We start from the raw sequence: 19,672 nt of genomic DNA on the forward strand, positions 1-19,672 counted from the left end.
TTGTGGAGACTAACACCAGGGGCTGAGGATTTTTKTTTTTCTAGAATAGTGGCCAATTCGTTGATGTAAATATTGAAGAGTGCAGGGCTCAGATTGCAACCCTGGCGAAGGCCCCGCCCCTGGTTAAAGAATMATGTTATTTTCTTGCCAATTTTAATGATGCCAGTATACATTGAATTAATTATGTCATATGTTTTACCCTCTACACCACTTTCAATAACTTTGTAGAACAGTCCTGTATGCCAAATATAATCCAATAATTTTTTTAAGTCGATAAAGCAAGCGTATATTTTYGTATTCTTTTGGTGGACAGGTTTATCTATCAGGGTGTGTAGGGTGTAAATATGATCAGTCGTGCGATGTTTTGGTATATATCCAATTTGGCTTTTACTCAAGACATTGTGCTTATTAAGGAAGTTTAGAACTCTTACATTTATAATACTACAGAAAACCTTCCCCAGGTTACTGTTCACACAAATGCCTCTGTAATTGTTAGGGTGAAATTTGTCTCCGTTCTTAAAGATTGGGGTTATGAGTCCATAAATTCCAGATATCAAGGCAATAACCTACACTCAGGCTCAAATTCAGTTTTAATATAGCCAGTTTTAACAGTTTTAATATAGCCAATGGAAATTTTGCCCTAGTGAGTTTGAGCATCTCATTTAGGATGCCATCAGGTCCACATACTTTTTTACATTTGAGGGCCTGAAGTTTCTTATAGAGCTCCTGGTCAGTAATTGGGGAGTCCAGTGGATTTTGATTGTCCTTTATAGCTTTTTCCAATCCATTCAACTTCTCATGAATTTGCCATTGCTCTGCGTTTGTGTCAATTTGAACGGTGTTGTAGAGTGTTTTAAAATGGGTTGTCTATATGTCACCATTTTGTATCGCTAATTCCTCTTGTTTCGATTTTTGGGGGGATTTTCCAATTTTGTCAGAAGTTGTTTGTGTTCATGGACTCATAAATTAGTGTCAGCTGCTTGCTGTTGTACTGAGTGTACGTTTATAGAGTTTTAAAGTCTCACAGTAATGAAGGTGTAATTCACCATTACTTGGGTCACTGTGCTTTTGGTTGGGTAGTGTTCTAAGTTTTTTCCTTATAATTTTACAATCTGCATCAAACCAGGTGTCATCTGTGGTCTTTTTTGTTTTGTTTTTTATCAATTTCAGTTGTGCTTCTTTTGCCATTTGCCTGAATTTATAGTTGATGTTTTTTACTGCTAGATTGATGCCTTCTTTACTGTGAGTGAATGTGGTATCCAGAAAGTTATCTAAGTGTGTTAGGATATTTTGGTGACAGGTTGCTTACTGGTATTCTTCTGTGCGGTTTTGGGCCCATCTGTATGAATGTCTGATGTTGTACAGCTTACTGGGCTGTGAATGTGTGGTTGTTTCCATGTCTCTTTTGAGGAACAACGTAATTTGTCTGTGATCAGACAGAGGTGTTAGTGGCTTGACAGTGAATGAGCTGAGAGAGAAAGGGTCAATGTCTGTAATCATATAGTCTACTGTGCTGTGGCCAAGAGGTGAGCAATAGGTGAATCTCCCCCAAAAGTCCCCCCGTAACCTACCATTGACAAAGTACAGACCCAGGCTTCTACAGAGCTACAACAGATCCCTTCCGTTTTTGTTGATATTGCTGTCACTGTTGTTTCTGTGGGGGAGATTAAGGCAGTTAGAAACAGTATGGCCTGTAATAAAGCTGTCCCCTCGTGTGATCGTTATATCAGGTAGTGTTCCTGTGCGCGAATTTGTGTCCCCACAGATGAGCACAATTCCCTGGGCCTGGAAATGGCACGTCTCCTCCTCAAGGGTGGGGAAGCTCTCCTCTGAGTAATATGGYGATTCTGAGGGGGGATATWTATTGCGCAAAGGAACACATCTTTTTCTTTCAGTTTTAACCAAATGTGATATTTACCAATWTTGAGGGGATCAATTCGATTTGTAGTTCGGATTTGTACCGGATTTATACCAAATGATCAGTCCTCGAGTCTCTGCCTCTATTGACAGAGCTGTGTTTCTGTGAGGGCACAATTACCTTTCTGTAGCCTGTGGGACAGTGAGTGACAGTGTCAGCCTTACACCATGTATCCTGCAAAATGATGACGTCAACATCTTTCAGATTTTTATTGAACTCCAGTGCTAAACTCTTCAGTCCAAGGTTGATGAGTTTAGGCCCTGAAATGTTCCACTGAATAGCAGTCAGAAATATATAATAGCAGTCAGAAATAACAGTAGACTACTAACTATTAAGTTGTTAAGAGTGAGATAAACAGGATAACAGCTAACATTTTTCTGTTATATATATATATTTCTATTCATTGAACAAGTAAACTTTTAGGTACAAATAGGTTGTGTGTGTGTGTGTGTGTGCTGTTTAGTGCAGTTTAAGTGCAGATGTATTGAGGAGCTGTTTAATCTCTACCTCAATCTCCAGGATTCTCCTGTCCTCTGATGACCTCTGCGTAGGTGTGCTGGTCCTGCTGTTGTGCCATGTGGAAGTGGAGGGGGCCAGTCTTGGGCCGTGGGGCTTCCTCCCTCTCTGGTCTGGTAGAGGTGGTGGTTCTGGTGCGGGGTAGTAGGGTCTGCCCCTTGTCCATCTGGCTAAGCCGATGGAAGTGGTGTGCTCTGGTGGTGGTGGGGCCTGTGGGGTGGCTGCGGTCTGGTGTGGCGTGAAGGGCCTGGGCTCTTGTGGTGCAGTGGTTGTAGGGGTCCTCTGGGTGGTCCTCTGTCAGTTGTGGCTAGGGGTGTTTGTCTTTACCAAGTGCCTATGTCCTTTAGACGCTTGGCAAACATCCTCACTGTTGCTTCCTTCGGGTGGGAGTGGTCTGTGCAGTATGCTCGGGTGATGTTGGGTGGTGAGCACGGTGCACGTTCGGGCGTAGGCCACACCCTCTGTTGATGTCCAGTATTAAACTTTCTGATGGTTCCGGGGATGAACAGATTTGCGGGCAGCAGAGTGGAGATTCGGTGTGATATGAAATTGGGAACCGCTCAGAGGCCCTCTCTGCTACTCTGTTGACCAGGCTGCCTACTTTCCTCCTGCTCCCCTCGGGGCAGCTGTTGGTGCCGGTGTGGAATAATAATGTGGCCGGTGTGCCCAAGTCAGGCCTGGGACAGGAATTGGGAGTGCATCCTGTGTTTTTTGGGCAACAATTTTGCACACCTTGTGGGTGGTGGGAAGAAGTTATCCTCTGGAGAATTTCCCATTTGAGTCAATGAGGTCCGGGTCTGGGCTGTGGGCGGGGTACACAGGTCCTGTGTACCAGGAGGGGTTGTGTGGGGGCGAGGGGGCATAAGGGGGGGTGTGGGTCAGTGGTGGGTGTGTAGGCGTGGTGAGAGGGCTATGTGCAAGCATACAGCTGATGAGCAGACAACTATTTTGGCAGTCTCCTCCTTTACGCCTAGCCTCTCCTGAATGGGGCCTTATCCCCTCAAGAGCTGTGGTAGCTCTCTCAGCTACCCTGGAACAGATCTCAACTTGAGCCTCCTGCACTTTCTCACAGCAGGCTGATGGTAGTGTGGTCATGGCTCTGGTGGTCGTAGGCAGGCATGGGGTAGGATAGACCTGTTGTGTGGGTCTGGGCCTGGGCTCCTGCTMTTGGAGTGCCTGAGGTGAGGGGAGAAGTCAGAGTGTTGTCCTTGTCTTTTTTGGTATCCGCTGTCTTTCTTAGGGTGGGGAAGTCCTGCACAAAAGAGCTGAGTGCAGCCTCACTACCCTGGACCATGACAGTGCCATTTACCGTCAGAAACCTGTTGTCCTGGTCCTTCTCGCTGTTCTCAAAAATGTGGACTTGCCTTTCCTTGCAGATGCCTTTCTTTGTCGTATACCTTAAATGCCTGGTTACAGCTGTATGCCAGGCAGTAGTGCTGTCTGTGTAAAATAACAGGTTTGTAACAGTCCTGTTGTGTGAGCAGTCGGCAAACAAACTTTCCGGGTTCTCCCTCAGAATTCTGTGTTTAAACTGATTCTTCCCTTCTCTGATTTGATTTCTGCTGGGGGAAAAAAAAAAGGAGGGGGGGTCTCTCAGTCTCTGCTGCTGCTGGTGCTGCTAGAGCTGCCTCATTGGCCATGTTGCTATGGTTACCACCAGTAAACAGTTGGAGCTAGATGAATTTGGCTGGCTTGCAATATTAAAATTTGTCTTTTAACTCACTCTCTGTCAATCTCAATCTTTCTCTCTCTCTTTCTCTCTTTCTTTCTCTCTCTCTTTCCCTCCCCCCTCCTTCCCTCTCCCCTGGGTGAGATGATATCTCTGTCTCCTCTCCCTGGTCCTAAGGCTTACATAGTGATCCTCCTTGGCAGCCATGTTGTTTTCTCCTGGGAGTGGTTGTGTCTCTCCTCTCCAACCCTGTAGTAACCCCTCCCCAGAGGCTGGCTGCTCTACAGCTGCTGACTCTGTACTTCGTGGCTCATTAACACTGYGGAAAACATCACAGTATCTACATCACTGCCATGCTGTGGCATTACAGCTAATGTGCTCGTGTCATCGCCTGCTGCTAATGACTTATTCAGGGTCAGATCTATGTTCATCAGTCTGAACCCTAGGTATGAAGAGCTGAACATTAAAGCTGCCCTTGGATAATTTTTGTTGTACTGTGGAGTAGACTATGGATGAGCTGTAGTTATGATGACTATATTGTGAGTCGGATGATAATGCTTGATTCCTGGATCGACAAATAGTATTTCCTGCCAAATAATAGGTTTTGTGCTATTTGCAGAGCTACACCTCCCCCGCCAAACATACATGTGCAACCATCTTGTAAACAGCTTGTGTCAATTACAGAACATTTCCTAGGGTTTTCTACCTGCAGCAATACTGGTGGATAATGCTGGTAATAACGGTAAAAGCCCAGTGCCTCCATTTCCACACCAAAAATGCATGGCCCTAAGTATAGGACACAGGTAATAGAGTAAAGGACATAGGTAATAAAGCTTGGAGCATAAGGTAGAGGACATTGGATGTAGCCTGGTCCTTACCTTTCGCTAGTCGCGTGAGGACATCTTATATAACCTCACTAATTACAGGTAACTCTCTCCATCTTCGTCACACCTAACCACAGTGTGTATGTATAGGAATTCCAACACCCCCAAACAGCTGATCATTCTTCCTTCCCTTGCGTCTGTCTCCCAGTCCTTTTCCCTGTCATGGCTCAGTGCTATCTCTGCGGGTGCAGTGACTGTGAGCACCAGAGAGACGATGGAGATGGAGAGAGCATCAGTCACCTCAGCCCTGCTCTGTCTGACTAAATGCCTCAGCCTGATGAATAGCCTGCCAACACAGGAGCCTGCCTCAGATTTCTATATCCCTCTTTTTCTCTCTCATTCTCCCCATCTTTTTTCACTCCTTCTCTCATTTTGTCACTCTCTCTCTCTCTCTCGAAATGCAAACTATTCACAATTCAAATTGCTCCTGTTGAATGGCGTACACTGGGGGATCTAAAAAAACATCAGCTATTTCTAGTAGCCAGACACCATACATTTGTGCTAATGTGGCAGATGTGGTATTAACTGCTCTCCCAGTTCCCGCCCCAGCCCCTGCATCCAGCGACTTGAGGGAGGTCTGTCAAATGCTCAGTTATGTGGTTGGCCAGGGACCTTGTCTCAGCTGACTTAACAAATAGCTGCAGATGACCGTACTGTATGCCTGTTAGRTCTAATGGGAATGAGTGGAATACCTCCTCTGACTTTAAATCTGGTAGTGGGCTTGGTTAAAAAAAATGGACACAATTGACATTTGGGTACAGGACTCGTGTCCTGACATTCTGGTTCTCTCGGAAACATGGGCTCTTAAGGATCTGCCCCTTTTAAATAAAAATGTATCCTAAAATTACATACCCAAATCTAACTGCCTGTAGCTCAGGCCCTGAAGCAGGGATATGCGTATTATTGGTACCATTTGAAAGGAAACACTTTGAAGTTTGTGGAAATGTGAAAGGAATGTAGGAGAATATAACACAATATATCTGGTAAAAGATGATACAAAGAAAAAAACAACCATTCTTTTGTATTTTTTATGTACTATCATATTTGACATGCAAGAGAAATTCCATAATGTATTATTCCAGTCCAGGTGCAATTWAGATTTTGGCCACTAGATGGCAGCAGTGTATGTGCAAAGTTTAAGTCTGTTCCAATGCACCCTTCCATTTCTGTTCAAAATTTTGAATCAAGCCTTCCCAAATAAGCCTAATTTGTTTATTAATAACTTTTCATGTTCAAAATTGTGCACTCTCAAACCATAGCATGCTATTCTTTCACTGTAATAGTTATACTGTAAATTGGACTGTTAGATTAACAATAATTTAAGCTTTCTGCCAGTATCAGATATGTCTATGTCCTGGGAAACTTTAACATTAGCTCAACCGTCTCGTGAACAGGACACCGTTCCTGAAGAAGTTTTAAGTGATTCTGTATCTGATAAAGACATTGAAGTAAATTATTATAATGTGTTTAGATGTGGCAGATTACAGAATGTGGGAGGAGTGGCCATACTGTATATGTAAAATCTAAATATTTCTGTTCCCAAGAAATTTGAGCTCCTGGTTGTAGATGTGTCCATAAACCAGAATACACATTTATTTGTTGCTGCCCTCCTGTTGCCACGGCAGATGCTAATGGTGCGGTGACTCTCACTCAACGTCAACAAAACAAAGGAGATGATTTTGGACTTCAGGAAACAGCAGAGGGAGCACCCCCCTATACACATCAACGGGACAGCAGTGGAGAAGGTGGAAAGTTCCGGGGCATACATATCACTGACAAACTGAAATGGTCCACCCACACAGACAGTGTGGTGAAGAAGGCGCAACATCGCCTCTTCAACCTCAGGAGGCTGAAGAAATTTGGCTTGTCACCTAAAACCCTCACAAACTTTTACAGGTGCACAATTGKGAGCATCCTGTCGAGCTGCATCACCGCCTAGTACATCAACTGCACCGCCCACAACCACAGGGCTCTCCAGAGGGTGGTGCGGTTTGCACAACGCATTACCGGGGGCAKACTACCTGCCCTCCAGGACACCTACAGCACCTGATGTCACAGGAATGCCAAAAAGATCAAGAAGGACAACAACCAGACGAGCCACTGCCTGTTCACCCCGTTATCATCCAGAAGGCAAGGTCAGTACAGGTGCATCAAAGCTGGGACTGAGAGACTGAAAAACTGCTTTTATCTCAAGGCCATCAGACTGTTAAATAGCTATCACTAGCACAGAGAGGCTGCTGCCTACAATACACAGACTTGAAATCATTGGCGACTTTAATAAATGGAACACTAGTCACTTTAATAATGTCACTTTCATAATGTTTACACATCTTGCATTACTCATTTCAAATGTACAGTTGAAGTCATAAGTTTACATACACTTAGGTTAGAGTCATTAAAGCTTGTTTTTCTACCACTCCACAATTWTTTTTTTTTWAACTATAGTTTTGGCAAGTCGGTTAGGACATCTACTTTATGCATGACACAAGTAATTTTTTCAACGATTGTTTACAGACAGATTATTTCACTTATAATTCACTGTATCATAATTCCAGTGGGTCAGAAGTTTACATACACTAAGTTGACTGTGCTTTTAAACAGCTTGGAAAATTCCAGAAAATGATGTCATGGCTTTAGAAGCTTCTGATAGGCTAATTGACATAATTTGAGTCAATTGGAGGTGTACCCGTGGATGTATTTCAAGACCTACCTTCAAATGCAGTGCCTCTTTGCTTGACATCATGGGAAGATCTAAAGAAATCAGCCAAGACCTCAGAAAAAGTATTGTAGACCTCCACAAGTCTGGTTCATCCCTTGGAAGCAATGTCCAAACGCCTGAAGGTACCATATTCATCTGTACAAACAATAGTACGAAAGTATAAACACCATGGGACCACGCAGCCATCATACCGCTCAGGAAGGAGACGTGTTCTGTCTTTTAGAGATGAACATATTTTTGTGCAAAAAGTGCAAATCAATCCCAGAACAACAGCAAAGGACCTTGTGAATATGCTGGAGGAAACAGGTACAATAATATCTATTTCCACAGTAAAATGAGTCCTCTATCGACATAACCTGAAAGGCCGCTCAGCAAGGAAGAAGCCACTGCTCCAAAACCGCCATAAAAAATCCAGACTACGGTTTGCAACTGCACATAGGGACAAAGATCGTACAATTTGGAGAAATGTCCTCTGGTCTGATGAAACAAAAATAGAAATGTTTGGCCCATTCAGCAACCTGCCCAGGTCAGTGTTGCCCGTTTGTCCCTCCCGGATAAATATTATAGCACCCCGTGTAAATGCCGTGGCTTCCTACTGCAGTGCTCCTTCTACTTTTCGCACCAGTTGGGAGCTCCGACCACCGAGAGTTCCAAAGTTGCCACGGTTATTTCTCTACTGACTGGGCAGGCATTGGAATGGGCCACGGGAATCTGGGAGAGAGGAGGAGCTGGATTCGAATGAGGGGTTCATGGCTCGGTTCAGAGGTATCTTCGATCATCCACCGGAAGGCAGAGWTGGGGGTGAGCGCCTACTCCAAATACAGCAGGAGGATCAGACTGCTGCCGAGTACGCGCACACCTTCCGGACAATAGCAGTATCCAGCGGATGGAATGAGCTGGCGCTTCGCACACTATTCAGAAGCGGACTGCGTGAAGAGGTTCAGACGGAACTGGCCTGTCGAGACAACAACCTGTCCTTGGACACACTCATCGCGATGGCCATCCGTCTGGATAACTTCCTTCGGGAGTGTCGGCACTCTCATCGCTTCTCTCCCTCCCTCAGTGAACACTTTGGATCAGAGCCTGAACCCATGGAGATAGGGGTCACACGCCGGAGACAGCTGGGGCTCTGTCTCTATTGTGGTCAAGGAGGGCACCAGTTCCAGCAGTGTCCGATACTTCCCAACTCTGGATCCACAAGAGCAGAGGGATTGTCACTTGATCTTCCACCTCCTGTGGCAGGTGTAAGTATCCCTTCTTCATCACTTTCTGCCAAACCCTTTTTGGTGGTGATAACTCTAATTGACTGTCCCTCATGTACTGTTTCTACAGCATTAGTGGATTCTGGTGGAGCGGGAAACTTTATTGACCAGACCCTTGCKTCCTCTCTCAACATCACCTCATACCCGCTCTCCTCTCCTTTCCCAGTTCAAGCCCTCGATAATTGGCCATTAGGTGCCGAGACCATCATACACATCACCAAACCACTCACCCTCACTGTGGAGTCCATCCATCAGGAGAACATCCCGTAAGTTAATCTCCAGAGCACCAGCTCACAAGATCATCCTAGGTCTCCCTTGGCTTCAACTCCACAACCCCACCATCTCATGGTCGAGGATGAAAATCACAGACTGGTCACCCGTGGTTTCAAGTCGGTTGAGAGTCCTGTGGTTGCCCTTCAGCCCAATATCCCGAAGGTATACCAGGGCCTACGAGAGGTATTTTCCAATTCCCGCTCCACCTGTCTCGCTCCTCATCACCCCTGGGACTGTGCCATCAACCTGCGAGCAGGCTCTGCGCCCCCGCACAGACGCATCTACCCTCTGTCGGTGGCTGAAACCTAGGCCATGGAGGAGTACATCCATGAGGCGCTCCAWCAAGGTTTCATCCGCACGTCCACTTCTCCTGCGTCGGCAGGTTTCTTCTTCGTGGCCAAAAAGGATGGAAGGATGGAGGACTCAATCACCACCAAGTACCGTTACCCTCTCCCGTTGGTGCTGGCAGCCATCGGACAGCTTCGCTGGGCCTGGTTCTTTACCAAGTTGGACCTGCAGAGTGCATACGATCTCATCCGCATCTGGGATGGGGATGAATGGAAGACAGCTTTTATCCCAATATCTGGTGGAGTACTCGGTGATGCCATTTGACTTTGCCAATGCTCCGTAAGTGTTCCAGGCATTCATCAATGAGGTCTTTCGGCACATGCTCAGACGCCAGGTGGCTGTGTATATCGACATCATCCTGGTCTAATCGGCTACCTTGGAGGATCACATCGCTCATGTCCGAGTGGTTCTCAAACGGCTCCTGGCTAACCACCTGTTTGTCATGGCTGAGAAGTGCCAGGTTCACCTGGAGGCTGTTTTCTTCCTAGGCTAACAAATCAGCCCGCAAGGAGTGAAGATGGATGTCAAGAAGGTATTCTGGACATTCTGGATCCCAACATCATCCGTGATTTCCATCTTTGCCGCCCGGACAGACCCGCTCCTCGTCCTCGGGGCCGTCCCRCTGGCCAGCGTCGTCCTGTGGCTGGAGCCGCGCGTCGGTGGGTACTGTCACGTCTCCAGTTTACTAACCACCGGTCCTAGGAACCTTCATTACGCGCACCTGTGCTTCATCATTAGGCACACCTGTACTCCATTACCTCCCCTTTATCTGGCACTCCCTTAGGTTCTTTCCCAAGGCAGTATTGTTTCTGTTGCTCATGTCTAGAAGCTACTGCTATGTTGTATCGTTTCCTGTTTCCTGTTATATTAAACTTACCACTTGCTTCTCGACTCCCAGAGTCTACGTTACAGGTTGTATGGATAAAAGGCAACATTATGCTGCCCTCTTCATTGACCGGTCAAAGGCTTTTGATACTGRTGATCACTCACTGCTAATTCAGAGCCTTTCCTCATTTGGCCTAGACCAGGCTGCATGTAACTGGTTTAAAAATGACTTGACATAGAACTCAGTGTGTATCTACTGATGGTGTAAAACATGTTTCCGGTATATTACGAAAGGTTTCCCGCAGGCCAATTCTAGGTCCTGTACTATTTGTGACTCACCACCTGGATTCGGTCTTATGTAGCAAAATGTGAAATTGTGTTTTTTAAATTGGATAAAAGTAGAGACGCTACAAAATGATATATCATACACTGCATTTGAGGAACAATGGGAAAGTAATTATTCTTTGAAAMTTGATCAACTTGTAAACTCACTTTTGAGAAAATCGCCTTTGAATGTTTTGGTATCTAGTGAAGAGCTCTTCTTTGTCTACACCCATTCAACATCGTTCACACCCTCTTAAGCTTTAGCCCCACCCATCTCGTTTCGCACTCGGAGCGCACACTTGACACTCGGGCCGATGATTTGTTTACCTCTGGTTAACATGAAAACAGCCTAACCAGCTCTGCTGGCAACAATTTCCCCAAAWWTTTTTTGCAGAAGTTTACTGACACCGGCCATATTCAACGGGTGTTATACACACGTCACATAACGTGTCAGCCAGCTAACGTTAGCTAGTTAAACAACAATGAACAAAGTGCCAACAGTGCCTAACAGAAGGCTCTAACTAGAAAAGCAAACAAACAGCTCTGGGAAAGAAATAATAACATCAGCTAGGGAGCCAGCCAGCTAACGTTAGCTAGCTAGCTAACAGTACACTTTAGCTTGAAATGAAACCACTTTCTGTCAAAATTAGAAACGTGTAATATCTGAAAATGTAGCTAGCTAACGCTAGACTATCTTACCTGTATACATCAACATGCATCATGGATGCGTCTCCCTGTCAGGAATGCCATACCACGGTTGCCCTTTAGTTTGAAGATGTAATCCGGAGACAGGTGTTTTCTCCATCTCTTTATAGATATCATACTCTAATTCCATTGATCTCAAAACTTGATCCTCCAGAAAATGGAGAGGGACACTTGCAGCTCAACTACACAATATATTAAAAAACGCCGCGTTGGACAGGATTCCCAACAGTGACTGATGAGCTCAAATAGACAGACACCTTCAATATGGCAGACCAATCCTTTCTCCTCTCTCGGCATGTCCAGCCCACTCATTATCTCAGCCAATCATGGCTAGTGGGAAGGTTGACAACTTTTTCTGTGGCTTAACCCATATTTACAGAAGGTATACAAGTTTGTTATTTAGGCACATGAAAGTTCACATGTTCGAGAAGGCATTTCTGCCAAAAAACGCATTTTGATTTTTAAAAGAAAATTACGTTCAAACGGCTCTCATGTGAAGCGTGACATACGACATACACCTAGTTTCCTGAATCGGGTCACATTTACATTAACAATATCGACTTGTCTGTAAAAATCTGTAATCTGCACTTTAATTGTTTTGTATGCTATTGCTCTCACAGTTGACCAGGCTATATCTGAACTACGGTCTGCCTTCATTGTTTTACAGAAAATCTTAATTGACCTGAAATGAGTATTGAATGCAGGTAAAACTAAGGATATGTTGTTCTCTGGAGCACATAAAAATAACTCTGATTTAAGCATATGGACGGTGTCCATATTGATTGTGTCCCTGCTTACAAATATCTGGGCATCTGGATAGATGAAAAACTGTCTTTTAAAAAGCATACTGATGAGTTCAGAAGCTGAGAATAAAAATGGGCTTCTTCTATAGAAGGTCCTGGTCTTGCTAAATAGTAGAAAGTAGAATATTCGGTCAACGTTCCTATCGGTACTAGACTATGGTGACGTCATCTACAGCGCATTCATATTCATATACAGCGCATCTACAGCGAAAGTATTCAGACCCCTCTACTTTTTCCACATTTTGTTAATCAATCAAAATATATTTTTAAATCACTCAATCTACACACAATACCCCATAATGACAAAGCAAAAAAACGTTTTTAGACATTTTTGCAAATGTATTAAACATTTTAAACCACATTTACATAAGTATTCAGACCCTTTACGCAGTACTTTGTTGAAGCACCTTTGGCAGAAATTACAGCCTCGAGTCTTCTTGGTATGACGCTACAAGCTTGGCACACCTGTATTTGGGGAGTTTCTCAGTTATCTCTGCAGATCCTCTCAACTCTCTGTCAGGTTGGATGGGGAGCGTTGCTGCAAGCTATTTTCAGGTTCTTCAGAATGTCGATTGGGTTCAAGTCCAGGCTCTGGCTGGGCCACTCAGGACATTCAGAGACTTGTCCCGAAGCCACTCCTGCGTTGTCTTGGCTGTGTGCTTAGGGTCGTTGTCCTGTTGGAAAGTGAACCTTCGCCCCAACGCTCTGGAGCAGGTTTTCTTCAAGGATCTCTCTGTACTTTGCTCCGATCGTATTTCCTCGATCCAGACTAGTCTCTCAGTCCGTGCTGTGAAAAACATACCGACGGCATGACGCTGCCACCATCATGCTCAACGTAGGGATGTGCCTGGTTCTCCAGAGGTGACGCTTGGCAATCTCCAAGCGGGCTGTGATATGCCTTTTACTGAGGAGTGACTTCCCTGGCCACTCTACCTATAAGGCCTGATTGATGGAGTGCTGCAGAGAAGGTTGTCCTTCTGGAAGGTTCTCCCATCTGCACAGAGGAACTCTGGAGCTCTTTCAGAGTGACCATTGGGTTCTTGGTCACCTCCCTGACCAAGGCCTCTCCCCGATTGCTCCGTTTGGCCGGGGGCCAGCTTTAGGAAGAGTCTTGGTGTGTTCAAAACTTCTTCCATTTAAGAAGAAGTTTGGGGCGGCAGGTAGCCTAGTGTTAGAGCGTTGGACTAGTAACCCTTACTTACAGTACCCTTACTGTAGAATACTATACTACACACGTATTATCCCTTGATCATGTGTAGTACTTACTAAGATGTTGTAGAATACTGTAGTAAACACTAAAGTCTGCAAAAACACTACACTTTTTTAACTATAGTAATACTACAGTGTGTACCCTGCCCATTCCCTCCCCCATATCCCAATTTGTGCGCCACCCATACGTGAGAACCCACATGCCAAGTATAGACCATATTGTGTTTTATACAGGCTATAGAAAATATCAGAATGCTGAACTGTCTGTACAGACCCAGTCCCCCTCCCTCCTCCCTCCCTCCCTCCTCCCTCCTCCCTCCTCCTCCTCACTCTCCCTATGTCTGTCTGTCTGTCTGTCATGGAAAATTAGCTAAATGAAAAACTATAGCAAATACTAACGTAAAGTCTGCAAAAACACTACAGTAAATACAACATTATAAACWGGMTGGTTCGAGCCTTGAATGCTGATTGGCTGACAGCCATGGTATACCACGGGTATGACAGAACATGCATTTTTACTGCTCTAATTACGTTGGTAACCAGTTTATAATAGCGATAAGGCACCTCYGGGGTTTGTGGTATATGGCCAAAATACCACAGCTAAGGGCRMTTCTAAAGCACGACGCAACCACCTTATTGCTTAAGTATTCTACACCCGCAAAATCACTATGTGAATTAGTATAGTATATACTACAGTTTTCTTTTACAACAGTATTTATAGTTTAATTAACTGTAAATACTATATTACACTACAGTAAATGCTACAGTATTCACTGTAGTGTTTTTGAGGACTTTAGTGTGTTTGTGTGGGTGCTGGTGTATGTCTCACTGTCTCATCCCAAAAGACCATTCTCTGAAAGGAGCATAATGTAATCAATCATGAATTTTTWWWWATMTATTATTATTGTTTGATATGATGACAGCCATGTGGTTCAATTACCTGCTCATTGTCAAATTAACCACTGCGTATTGTTTCTSCTTTTGTGGGACTGTCAAACTGAACAGTGCACTGATATATTTCCATCGCCTGTTGAATTGACTCACTGCGTCTGGTTAGATGTCCTTTTGAGACATTCACCTTCAAATTCTTGAGCTGAGAAATGTTTCATGAATATCTAAATATTGGTATGTGTGTGTGTGTCTGTACACCAGTTTTAATAATGAGCAGTAGGACAGAAGTAAGCCGGTCTGACCTTTCCGGAGTGCCTACATAATGATGTAGCAGCCATTTCATTGATTTGTTGTCGTTTGCTAAATCACTTCCTACCTTCCCAAAATAGAAACAAAGTTCTATGGATTATGCAAAGCAGAGGAAGAGCATTCATAATTGCTAAATAATGAGACTTCAATGTCAAGCCACCAAATCATAATTCCACTCTACTCCCATCCAGATGCCTATCTGTCTGTATTACACTCTTATCTCTGTAACTCTCTCTCTCTCTCCCTCTCTGTATCTCTCTCTCTATTTGTATCTCTGTATCTCTTTCTGTTTCTTTCCTTCTCTCTCTGTGTATCTCTCTATCTGTCTCTCTCTCTGTATCGCTCTCTCTATTTGTATCTCTGTATCTCTTTCTGTTTCTTTCTTTCTCTCTCTGTGTATCTCTCTATCTGTCTCTCTTCTCTCCGTATCTCTCTCTTTCTCTGTATATTTCTCTCTCTCTCTCTCTCCCACGTCTCTTCCGGTGTCAACCTATGTCTTGTTCCTTTCATCTCTCTTGACCGTGCTCTTTTTCTCTCTATTCAATGGGGTTAACACTGTCACGGTCAATAGTAGAACATTTGAACCACCTTTGAACCACCTGTGTGTGTTGTGATTGTATATAGGCACTGAGAAATTGATCTATTATGAATGCTTATACTGTAGGTCCATAATGCATCACGAAGGACAATTAATTTATAATGCATGCTACACAGGTGGTTGARAGAAAATGTTATCATGTATCTGGGATGTACATGATGTAACCACGTATAAATTCTGCCTTGTAGCTCTTCCCTACTCTTATTTAACAATAGCCATCTGCTGAACAGAGTATAATCCAAACTAAGGGGTGGGTGTAATAGTCATATGTGAACTCACCGTATGTCCATAGGAGCAACCCTATACATATATGTGTGTGAGAGGTACAACTATACAGTTGAAGTCGGATGTTTACCTTAGCCAAATACACCTTAGCCAAATACATTTACATTTATACACCTTAGCCAAATGCAGTTTTTCACAATTCCTGACATTTAATCCTCGTAAAATCTCCCTGTCTTAGGTCAGTTAGGATCACCATTTTATTTTAAGAATGTGAAATGTCAGWATAATTGWAGAGAGAATGATTTATTTCAGCTTTTATTTCTTTCATCACATTCCCAGTGGGTCAGAAGTTTACATACACTCAATTAGTATTTGGTAGCATTGCCTTTAAATTGTTTAACTTGGGACAAACGTTTCGGGTAGCCTTCCACAACCTTCCCACATAGGTTGGGTGAATTGTGGCCCATTCCTCCTGACAGAGCTGGTGTAACTGAGTCAGGTTTGTAGGCCTCCTTGCTCACACACACTTTTTCAGTTCTGCCCACAAATTTGCTATAGGTAGAGGTCAGGGCTTTGTGATGGCCACTCCAATACCTTGACTTTGTTTTCCTTTAGCCATTTGCCAAAACCTTGGAGGTATGCTTGAGGTCATTGTCCATTTGGAAGACCAATTTGCGACCAAGCTTTAACTTCCTGACTGATGTCTTGAGATGTTGCTTCAATATATCCACCTAATTGTCCTGCCTCATGATGCCATCTATCTGTGAAGTGCACCAGTCCTCCTGCAGCAAAGCACCCCCACAACATGATGTTGCCACCCCCGTGCTTCACGGTTGGCATGGTGTTCTTCGGCTTGCAAGCGTCCCCCTTTTTCCTCCAAACATAACGATGGTCATTATGGCCAAACAGTTCTATTTTTGTTTCATCAGACCAGAGGACATTTCTCCAAATCGTACGATCTTTGTCCCCATGTGCAGTTGCAAACCGTAGTCTGGATTTTTTATGGCGATTTTGGAGCAGTGGCTTCTTCCTTGCTGAGCGGCCTTTCAGGTTATGTCGATATAGGACCCGTTTTACTGGTGAATATAGATACTTTTGTACCTGTTTCCTCCAGCATCTTCACAAGGTCCTTTGCTGTTGTTCTGGGCTTGAATTGCCACTTTTCGCACCAAAGTATGTTCATCTCTAGGAGACAGAACGCGTCTCCTTCCTGAGCGGTATGATGGCTGCGTGGTCCCATGCGTACTATAGTTTGTACAGATGAACGTGGTGCCTTCAGGCGTTTGGAAATTGCTCCCAAGGATGAACCAGACCTGTGGAGGTCTGTTTTTTTTAGGTCTTGGCTGATTTCTTTGGATTTTCCCACGATGTCAAGCAAAAGGCACTGAGTTTGAAGGTATGCCTTGCAATACATCCACAGGTACACCTCCAATTGACTCAAATTATGTCAATTAGGCAATCAGAAGCTTCTAAAGCCATGACATCAGTTCTGGAATTTTCCAAGCTGTTTAAAGGCACAGTCAACTTAGTGTATGTAAACTTCGACCTACTGCAATTGTGATGGCGTAGCAGTGATGGCGTAGCAATGGAATGTTTTTGAAATGTCTTGTCCCTCCTCCTTGTATTATCGTTTATTTCTTCGTATATATTTCAATATATATTTTTAATCTATTTTTTCCATCTATGGACTGACCATACTCTCCTGCAACCCTTCTCACCCAATGCTGTATGGATCTGCTATTTTTTATTCTTTAGAACCGTTACCCCCTTTAGAAGCTAGCCAGCTAACTAGCTACTAGCTTGTAGTCAGTTAGCCACTGCTTGTTAGCCATCACCGTTAACTGGGACATCTGCTTCAGCCCGGTCCAACTCCTGCCAGCCTGCACAGCGCGATATCAACAGAGCATATCGGACTGCTTTTTTCCACCATATCTCCGGATTCCTACCCGAGCGCTGAACTTTACTCGCGGATCATCGCAGTTAGCTAGCTGCTATCCAGTGGCTACTCCAGGCTAACGTCTCTGTCCCAAGAAAGCACCAGTTAGCCTGAACCTAGCCTCTAATCTAGGCCCATCTTCCGGCTAGCCGGAGAGATCTATCAAGCAATTCTGGGCTTCAATTACCACTTTTGCCAATTGGCCTGGTACCCTTTGGCTGCCGACACGTAGCTCCGCCGATCCATCAAGACTGGTCTTTTGACGTAACCGTCCGAGTGGGTTTTCCTGTCCCGAAGCAAGCACCAGTTGGCCTGGAGTTAGCTTCGAGCTAGGCCCATCTCCCGGCTAGCTGAAGAAATCCATCAGATAATCCATGGGCTTCAATACCTTCTTTTGCCCAATTGGCTTTGGACCCTTTGCTGCCGACACGGAGCCCCGCCGATCCATCAGACTGGTCTGCCGACGTAACCGTCGCGGGGTTTCAACAGGTTTCCCATGTGCGACGTCCCCTTGAGGCCCATCTGCTAGCCTGCTGCTAGCCCCAGCCTGCTAGCTGTCTGAATCTCCGTGCCTCCAGCTCGCCTAGCTACTCACTGGACCCTATGATTACTTGGCTACACATGCATCTCCCTATGTCAAAATGCCTTGTCTATGCCATTTTTGTTTAGATATTTTTGTCTTATTTTACTGTAGAGCCTCCCGCCTTGCTCCAATATGGCCTTAACTAGCCCTGTTGTTCCACCCCCCCCCACACATGCGGTGACCGCACCTGGCTTAAATGGTGCTTCTAGAAACAAACCTCTCTCATCGTCACTCAATGCGTAGGCTTACTCCACTGTACTCACATCCTATGCCATTTTGTCTTGAATCTATCCTCCGTGCCCAGAAGTCTGCCCCCTTTACTCTCTGTTCCGAACGCACTAGACGACAGTTTCTTTAGCCTTTAGCCGCGTACTCTCACCCTACTTCTCCTTCTCCTCTGGTGATTTAGAGGTTAACCCAGGCCCTGCAACCCCACAGCATAACTGACCATTCCCAGGCGCTCTCATTTGTTGACTTCGTAAGCGTAAACTCATTGGTTTCATGCATGTTAACATTAGAAGCCTCCTCCCTAAGTTTGTTTTATTCACTGCTTTAGCATACTCTGCCAACCCGGATGTCCTAGCACTGTCTGAATCCTGGCATAGGAAGGCCACCAAAAATCCAGAAATTTCCATCCCTAACTATAACATTTTCCAAAAAGATAGATCTGCCAAAGGGGGCAGAGTTGCAATCTACTGCAGAGATAGCCAGCAGAGTTCTGTCATACTATCCAGGTCTGTGCCCAAACAATTCAAGCTTCTTCTTTTAAAAACCCACCTTTCCAGAAACAAGTCTCTCACCGTTGCCGCTTGTTAGAGACCCCCTTCAGCCCCCAGCTGTGCCCTGGACACCATATGTGAATTGATTGCCCCCATCTATCTTCAGACTTCGTACTGTTAGGTGAACTAAACTGGGATATGCTTAACACCCCGGCCTTCCTACAATCTAAGCAAGATGCCGTCAATCTCACACAAATTATCAAGGAACCTACCAGGTACAACCCAAAATCCGTAACCATGGGCACCCTCTTAGATAACATCTTGACCAACTTGCCCTCTAAATAGACCTCTGCTGTCTTCAACCAGGATCACTGCCTCATTGTCTGCGTGCGTAATGGGTCGGCGGTTGAATGACCACCCCTCATCACTGTCAAACACTCCCTACAACACTTCAGCGAGCTGGCCTTTCTTACCGACCTGGCCCGGGTATCCTGGAAGGATACTGACCTCATCCCATCAGTAGAGGATGCCTGGTTGCTCTTCAAAAGTACTTTCCTCTCCARCTTAATTAAGCATGCCCCATTCAAAAAAGGTAGAACTAAGAACAGATACACCCCTTGGTTCACCCCAGACTTGACTGCCCTTGACCAGCACAAAAACATCCTGTGTGGTTCTGCATTAGCATCGAATAGCCCCGAATATGCAACTCTTCAGGGAAGTCAGGAACCAATATACTCAGTCAGTTAGGAAAGCTAAGGCTACCTTTTTCAAACAGAAATGTGCTTCCTGTATCACTAATTCCAAAAAGATTTGGGACACTGTAAAGTCCATGGAGAATAAGAGCACCTCCTCCCAGCTGCCCACTGCACTGAGGATAGGAAACACTGTCACCACCGATAAATCTATAATAATCGATCATTTCAATAAGCATTTTTTCACGGCTGGCCAAGCTTTCC

The 19,672-nt window shown here is 44.8% G+C and overlaps 1 protein-coding gene across 1 annotated transcript in view; it reads left to right on the forward strand.

Annotated features, from left to right (window-relative positions):
• Nucleotides 1-19,672, forward strand: part of LOC111954296 (syntaxin-binding protein 5-like) — a 186,017-nt gene that overhangs the window by 126,490 nt on the left and 39,855 nt on the right. The window contains exons 8-12 of the mRNA XM_070435855.1: nt 6,884-7,122; nt 8,395-8,948; nt 9,135-9,234; nt 9,337-9,403; nt 9,551-9,747. Of these exons, the coding sequence (XP_070291956.1) occupies nt 6,884-7,122; nt 8,395-8,948; nt 9,135-9,234; nt 9,337-9,403; nt 9,551-9,747 (1,157 nt within the window). The remainder of the gene's footprint in view (nt 1-6,883; nt 7,123-8,394; nt 8,949-9,134; nt 9,235-9,336; nt 9,404-9,550; nt 9,748-19,672) is intronic.

The sequence above is a fragment of the Salvelinus sp. IW2-2015 genome, linkage group LG28 (genome assembly GCF_002910315.2).
Source record: "Salvelinus sp. IW2-2015 linkage group LG28, ASM291031v2, whole genome shotgun sequence".
In the NCBI taxonomy this organism is placed as follows: Eukaryota; Metazoa; Chordata; class Actinopteri; order Salmoniformes; family Salmonidae; genus Salvelinus; species Salvelinus sp. IW2-2015.